This window comes from Hemibagrus wyckioides, linkage group LG28 (genome assembly GCF_019097595.1).
Source record: "Hemibagrus wyckioides isolate EC202008001 linkage group LG28, SWU_Hwy_1.0, whole genome shotgun sequence".
NCBI classification, from domain to species: domain Eukaryota; kingdom Metazoa; phylum Chordata; class Actinopteri; order Siluriformes; family Bagridae; genus Hemibagrus; species Hemibagrus wyckioides.
In genome coordinates this window covers 20,351,260-20,359,523 of record NC_080737.1, presented here as the reverse complement: position 1 = coordinate 20,359,523, position 8,264 = coordinate 20,351,260, and the positions used below count along the sequence as shown (strand labels likewise).

Genomic DNA, 8,264 nt, shown 5'->3' with positions numbered 1-8,264 from the left:
TGGAGATATGGAGAGATGGAGTGGTGGTGTAATAGAAAGATGAATTGGTAGAGAGATGAACTGGTAGAGTAGTGAAAAGATGGAGAGATGAAGAGATGGAGTGATGGATTGGTGAAGTGGTGGATTGTTCAAGATATGGAGATGGAGTGGTGGAGAGATGGAGATATGGAGTGGTGGAGTGGTGAAGAGATGGAGAGATGGAGTGGTGGAGTTGTGGAGAGATTGAGTGGTGAAGAGATGAAGTGGTGGAGTTGTGGAGAGATTAAGTGGTGGAGAGATGGAGAAATAGAGAGATGGAGTAGTGGAGTTGTGGAGAAATGGAATGGTGGAGTTGTGGATAGATGGACTTGTTGAGAGATTGAGTGGTGGAGAGATGGAGAGATGGAGTGATGGTGAAGAGATGGAGTGATGATGGAGAGATGGAGTGTGGAAGTTCTCCTGTGAGCTGTACAGTGAGGATGAGGATCCAGCTTGTCACTTCCTGGTTGATGTTTGATGGTGATGAGGAAGGTGTAGAGGTCAGTGATGGAGATGAAGAGTATTGTTTATATTAAACTCCAGACCTTCTCTCACTGCAGTCATGATGATGTCAGCGTCACAGTGCGAGTGCTGAGAACATCATGAGCTCTTACCCCAGACCAGCTCATAGCTGCAGGTGTTAGTGTAGCGTGACACGCAGGAGGCACCGTGCAACCTGATGAACCTGGTGTCTGGGATTCATACAGGAAAAAACCCTGACATTCCGAATTGTGCAATCACTCCAATTCCCATATATGGAATGAAGACTGGGATTATAAACCCCGCCCACAAACTAGTGCAGAATCAGTCCTGGGAGCGGATTCAAGAATTCAGGTGAGATGTAGACCCACCCTTACAGACACACCGAAGACACACACACACACACACACACACACACCAAAGACACACACACACACACACACCAAAGACACAGACACACCGAAGACACACACACACACACACACCAAAGACACAGACACACCGAAGACACACACACACACACACACACACACCAAAGACACAGACACACCGAAGACACACACACACACACACACCAAAGACACAGACACACCGAAGACACACACACACACACACACCAAAGACACAGACACACCGAAGACACACACACACACACACACCAAAGACACAGACACACCGAAGACACACACACACACACACACCAAAGACACAGACACACCGAAGACACACACACACACACACACACACCAAAGACACACCGAAGACACACACACACACACACCAAAGACACACACACACACACACCAAAGACACAGACACACCGAAGACACACACACACACCAAAGACACACACACACACACCGAAGACACAGACACACCGAAGACACACACACACACACACACCAAAGACACAGACACACCGAAGACACATACACACACACACACACACCAAAGACACAGACACACCGAAGACACACACACACACACACCAAAGACACACACACACACCGAAGACACAGACACACCGAAGACACACACACACACACACACACACCGAAGACACACACACACACCGAAGACACAGACACATCGAAGACACACACACACACACAGACACACATTGTGAGACCCACCTTAATGAAGTAATTTGTTCCTGCTACACTCTGAGTGCTGAAAGCTGTGGCTTTGAACACATCGAACTTTTTCCCAGCTTTCTCTTCCACCTGCAGTTTCACCTGAGACAGAGCGAGGGTGTGTGATCAGTTACACACACACACACACACACACACACACACAGCCTCTAAGACTGTGCAGCAGGTTGAAGCATGTGAGCGTGAACAATACTGTAACTGTGTACTGATTCAGTCAACCTCAGAGAGAGACACAGAGAGAGAAGCTAACAAAAAAAGAATCAGTTTTACAGACAGAGAGACAACAAAACTGACATCAACACACACACACACACACAGTATACACAGCAGCTACTGAATTATTGGTGATGTTGAAGGTGTGAATGAGTTAAACACACACACACACACATGTTGAGCTCTACACTCACCTCATCGCAGATCTTCTGCACCTCTTTGTTAGAGCGCTTCACGTGACCTGTTCCACCGCACAACTGACCGGGTTGATCACACACCTGAGCCATGTTTCCCTCACCGATTACACACACCTCCAGTTCCACTTCACCTCAGGTAACTTCACCAGTGCTGCGCCTCCTCAGTTTATAGCTCCAAAGTCACGTGGGTTCGATCCCGACTCCCTCCTCGCTCCCTAGACGAATGCACTACCTAGTGTAGGGGACACGAGCGTTCCTACACCCGGTGAGAGACAGGAATGAGGACGCAGCTCTTTATCAGCATCACACAGACGAGCTGCTCAGGGTGGATCTCACTTTCCAGCAAATCCACTGGAGACATCTCCTGATGATTCTGTAACTCTGTTAAACTCCGCCCCCAACACCTTCACACGCCCAGTTACTGCCAAATAATTCATATCTAATTAAACTGATTAAAGTCTTGTAACTGTTAATGAGCAGCAATCAATATTACATATTAATAATCTCATGTTATACTGTATTCTTTTATATATTATTATAATTAAACTGTGTCTTTAATGGATTATTGTTATTAGTAGTATTACTGTAATATTCAGGCGCTGCTCTCAGTGGGGTAAGTGGTTAAATGTCTGCTTGTTGGTGTGTTTGAGCTCCTCTGCTGCTTAGTTTTAGACATTAAAGACATTTTATTTCAGAAAGTCAAGTGTGTTAGTGTGTGTTAGAGTGTGTGTGTTTATATGTATTAGAGTATGTTGGTGTGTGTTACTGTGTGTTAGTGGGCGTTAATGTGTATTAGTGTGTATGTTAGTGTGTGTTGTTGTGTATTAGAGTGTGTTAGTGTGTGTGTGATTGTGTGTAATAGTGTGTTAGTGTGTGTGTTACTGTGTGTTAGAGTGTGTTACTGTGTGTGTGTGTGTTAGAGTGTGTGATAGTGAGTGTTAGTGTGTATTAAAGTTTGTGTTCATGTGTTAGTGTATTAGTGTGTGTGTTAGATAGTCAGTGTTAGTGTGTGTGTTAGATAGTCAGTGTTAGTGTGTGTGTTAGATAGTCAGTGTTAGTGTGTGTTATTTTTGTGTTATATAGTCAGTGTTATTGTGTATTAGTGTGTGTTAGATAGTCAGTGTTAGTGTGTGTTATTATTGTGTTATATAGTCAGTGTTATTGTGTATTAGTGTGTGTTAGATAGTCAGTGTTAGTGTGTTATTATTGTGTTATATAGTCAGTGTTATTGTGTATTAGTGTGTGTTAGATAGTCAGTGTTAGTGTGTGTTATTATTGTGTTATATAGTCAGTGTTATTGTGTATTAGTGTGTGTTAGTCAGTGTTAGTGTGTGTTATTATTGTGTTATATAGTCAGTGTTATTGTGTATTAGTGTGTGTGTTAGATAGTCAGTGTTAGTGTGTGTTATTATTGTGTTATATAGTCAGTGTTATTGTGTATTAGTGTGTGTGTTAGATAGTCAGTGTTAGTGTGTGTTATTTTTGTGTTATATAGTCAGTGTTATTGTGTATTAGTGTGTGTGTTAGAGTGCGTTAGTGTGTGTTATTATTGTGTTATATAGTCAGTGTTATTGTGTATTAGTGTGAGTTAGATAGTCAGTGTTAGTGTGTTATTATTGTGTTATATAGTCAGTGTTATTGTGTATTAGTGTGTGTGTTAGATAGTCAGTGTTAGTGTGTGTTATTATTGTGTTATATAGTCAGTGTTATTGTGTATTAGTGTGTGTTAGATAGTCAGTGTTAGTGTGTGTTATTATTGTGTTATATAGTCAGTGTTATTGTGTATTAGTGTGTGTGTTAGATAGTCAGTGTTAGTGTGTGTTATTATTGTGTTATATAGTCAGTGTTATTGTGTATTAGTGTGTGTTAGATAGTCAGTGTTAGTGTGTGTTATTATTGTGTTATATAGTCAGTGTTATTGTGTATTAGTGTGTGTGTTAGATAGTCAGTGTTAGTGTGTGTTATTATTGTGTTATATAGTCAGTGTTATTGTGTATTAGTGTGTGTTAGATAGTCAGTGTTAGTGTGTGTTATTATTGTGTTATATAGTCAGTGTTATTGTGTATTAGTGTGTGTTAGATAGTCAGTGTTAGTGTGTGTTATTATTGTGTTATATAGTCAGTGTTATTGTGTATTAGTGTGTGTTAGATAGTCAGTGTTAGTGTGTGTTATTATTGTGTTATATAGTCAGTGTTATTGTGTATTAGTGTGTGTGTTAGATAGTCAGTGTTAGTGTGTGTTATTATTGTGTTATATAGTCAGTGTTATTGTGTATTAGTGTGTGTGTTAGATAGTCAGTGTTAGTGTGTGTTATTATTGTGTTATATAGTCAGTGTTATTGTGTATTAGTGTGTGTTAGATAGTCAGTGTTAGTGTGTGTTATTATTGTGTTATATAGTCAGTGTTATTGTGTATTAGTGTGTGTTAGATAGTCAGTGTTAGTGTGTGTTATTTTTGTGTTATATAGTCAGTGTTATTGTGTATTAGTGTGTGTTATATAGTCAGTGTTAGTGTGTGTTATTATTGTGTTATATAGTCAGTGTTATTGTGTATTAGTGTGAGTTAGATAGTCAGTGTTAGTGTGTGTTATTATTGTGTTATATAGTCAGTGTTATTGTGTATTAGTGTGTGTGTTAGATAGTCAGTGTTAGTGTGTGTTATTATTGTGTTATATAGTCAGTGTTATTGTGTATTAGTGTGTGTTAGATAGTCAGTGTTAGTGTGTGTTATTTTTGTGTTATATAGTCAGTGTTATTGTGTATTAGTGTGTGTTAGATAGTCAGTGTTAGTGTGTGTTATTATTGTGTTATATAGTCAGTGTTATTGTGTATTAGTGTGTGTGTTAGATAGTCAGTGTTAGTGTGTGTTATTATTGTGTTATATAGTCAGTGTTATTGTGTATTAGTGTGTGTGTTAGATAGTCAGTGTTAGTGTGTGTTATTATTGTGTTATATAGTCAGTGTTATTGTGTATTAGTGTGTGTGCTAGATAGTCAGTGTTAGTGTGTGTTATTTTTGTGTTATATAGTCAGTGTTATTGTGTATTAGTGTGTGTGTTAGATAGTCAGTGTTAGTGTGTGTTATTATTGTGTTATATAGTCAGTGTTATTGTGTATTAGTGTGTGTTAGTCAGTGTTAGTGTGTGTGCTAGATAGTCAGTGTTAGTGTGTGTTATTTTTGTGTTATATAGTCAGTGTTATTGTGTATTAGTGTGTGTTAGATAGTCAGTGTTAGTGTGTGTTATTTTTGTGTTATATAGTCAGTGTTATTGTGTATTAGTGTGTGTTAGATAGTCAGTGTTAGTGTGTTATTATTGTGTTATATAGTCAGTGTTATTGTGTATTAGTGTGTGTTAGATAGTCAGTGTTAGTGTGTGTTATTATTGTGTTATATAGTCAGTGTTATTGTGTATTAGTGTGTGTGTTAGATAGTCAGTGTTAGTGTGTGTTATTTTTGTGTTATATAGTCAGTGTTATTGTGTATTAGTGTGTGTTAGATAGTCAGTGTTAGTGTGTGTTATTATTGTGTTATATAGTCAGTGTTATTGTGTATTAGTGTGTGTTAGATAGTCAGTGTTAGTGTGTGTTATTATTGTGTTATATAGTCAGTGTTATTGTGTATTAGTGTGTGTTAGATAGTCAGTGTTAGTGTGTTATTTTTGTGTTATATAGTCAGTGTTATTGTGTATTAGTGTGTGTGTTAGATAGTCAGTGTTAGTGTGTGTTATTATTGTGTTATATAGTCAGTGTTATTGTGTATTAGTGTGAGTTAGATAGTCAGTGTTAGTGTGTTATTATTGTGTTATATAGTCAGTGTTATTGTGTATTAGTGTGTGTGTTAGATAGTCAGTGTTAGTGTGTGTTATTATTGTGTTATATAGTCAGTGTTATTGTGTATTAGTGTGTGTTAGTCAGTGTTAGTGTGTGTTATTATTGTGTTATATAGTCAGTGTTATTGTGTATTAGTGTGTGTTAGATAGTCAGTGTTAGTGTGTGTTATTATTGTGTTATATAGTCAGTGTTATTGTGTATTAGTGTGTGTGTTAGATAGTCAGTGTTAGTGTGTGTTATTTTTGTGTTATATAGTCAGTGTTATTGTGTATTAGTGTGTGTGTTAGATAGTCAGTGTTAGTGTGTGTTATTATTGTGTTATATAGTCAGTGTTATTGTGTATTAGTGTGTGTTAGTCAGTGTTAGTGTGTGTTATTATTGTGTTATATAGTCAGTGTTATTGTGTATTAGTGTGTGTTAGATAGTCAGTGTTAGTGTGTTATTATTGTGTTATATAGTCAGTGTTATTGTGTATTAGTGTGTGTGTTAGATAGTCAGTGTTAGTGTGTTATTATTGTGTTATATAGTCAGTGTTATTGTGTATTAGTGTGTGTGTTAGATAGTCAGTGTTAGTGTGTGTTATTATTGTGTTATATAGTCAGTGTTATTGTGTATTAGTGTGAGTTAGATAGTCAGTGTTAGTGTGTGTTATTATTGTGTTATATAGTCAGTGTTATTGTGTATTAGTGTGTGTGTTAGATAGTCAGTGTTAGTGTGTTATTATTGTGTTATATAGTCAGTGTTATTGTGTATTAGTGTGTGTGTTAGATAGTCAGTGTTAGTGTGTGTTATTATTGTGTTATATAGTCAGTGTTATTGTGTATTAGTGTGTGTGTTAGATAGTCAGTGTTAGTGTGTGTTATTTTTGTGTTATATAGTCAGTGTTATTGTGTATTAGTGTGTGTGTTAGATAGTCAGTGTTAGTGTGTGTTATTATTGTGTTATATAGTCAGTGTTATTGTGTATTAGTGTGTGTTAGATAGTCAGTGTTAGTGTGTGTTATTATTGTGTTATATAGTCAGTGTTATTGTGTATTAGTGTGTGTTAGATAGTCAGTGTTAGTGTGTGTTATTATTGTGTTATATAGTCAGTGTTATTGTGTATTAGTGTGTGTGTTAGATAGTCAGTGTTAGTGTGTTATTTTTGTGTTATATAGTCAGTGTTATTGTGTATTAGTGTGTGTTAGATAGTCAGTGTTAGTGTGTGTTATTATTGTGTTATATAGTCAGTGTTATTGTGTATTAGTGTGTGTTAGATAGTCAGTGTTAGTGTGTGTTATTATTGTGTTATATAGTCAGTGTTATTGTGTATTAGTGTGTGTGTTAGATAGTCAGTGTTAGTGTGTGTTATTATTGTGTTATATAGTCAGTGTTATTGTGTATTAGTGTGTGTGTTAGATAGTCAGTGTTAGTGTGTGTTATTATTGTGTTATATAGTCAGTGTTATTGTGTATTAGTGTGTGTGTTAGATAGTCAGTGTTAGTGTGTGTTATTATTGTGTTATATAGTCAGTGTTATTGTGTATTAGTGTGTGTGTTAGATAGTCAGTGTTAGTGTGTTATTTTTGTGTTATATAGTCAGTGTTATTGTGTATTAGTGTGTGTGTTAGATAGTCAGTGTTAGTGTGTGTTATTTTTGTGTTATATAGTCAGTGTTATTGTGTATTAGTGTGTGTGTTAGATAGTCAGTGTTAGTGTGTGTTATTTTTGTGTTATATAGTCAGTGTTATTGTGTATTAGTGTGTGTGTTAGATAGTCAGTGTTAGTGTGTGTTATTTTTGTGTTATATAGTCAGTGTTATTGTGTATTAGTGTGTGTTAGATAGTCAGTGTTAGTGTGTGTTATTATTGTGTTATATAGTCAGTGTTATTGTGTATTAGTGTGTGTTAGATAGTCAGTGTTAGTGTGTGTTATTATTGTGTTATATAGTCAGTGTTATTGTGTATTAGTGTGTGTTAGATAGTCAGTGTTAGTGTGTGTTATTATTGTGTTATATAGTCAGTGTTATTGTGTATTAGTGTGTGTGTTAGATAGTCAGTGTTAGTGTGTGTTATTATTGTGTTATATAGTCAGTGTTATTGTGTATTAGTGTGTGTGTTAGTCAGTGTTAGTGTGTGTTATTATTGTGTTATATAGTCAGTGTTATTGTGTATTAGTGTGTGTGTTAGATAGTCAGTGTTAGTGTGTGTTATTATTGTGTTATATAGTCAGTGTTATTGTGTATTAGTGTGTGTGTTAGATAGTCAGTGTTAGTGTGTGTTATTATTGTGTTATATAGTCAGTGTTATTGTGTATTAGTGTGTGTGTTAGATAGTCAGTGTTAGTGTGTGTTATTATTGTGTTATATAGTCAGTGTTATTGTGTATTAGTGTGTGTGT

The 8,264-nt window shown here is 36.3% G+C and overlaps 1 protein-coding gene across 1 annotated transcript in view; it reads right to left on the bottom strand.

The window, feature by feature from the left end:
• The window catches only part of LOC131348763 (cystatin-B-like), a 3,080-nt gene extending 623 nt beyond the window's left edge, over positions 1 to 2,457 (bottom strand). The window contains exons 1-2 of the mRNA XM_058383951.1: positions 2,057 to 2,457; positions 1,632 to 1,733 (exon numbers count right to left, since the gene is read on the bottom strand). Coding sequence (XP_058239934.1) covers positions 1,632 to 1,733; positions 2,057 to 2,149 — 195 coding nt within the window. The 5' untranslated portion in view covers positions 2,150 to 2,457. The remainder of the gene's footprint in view (positions 1 to 1,631; positions 1,734 to 2,056) is intronic.
• Positions 2,458 to 8,264: the final 5,807 nt, after the last annotated feature.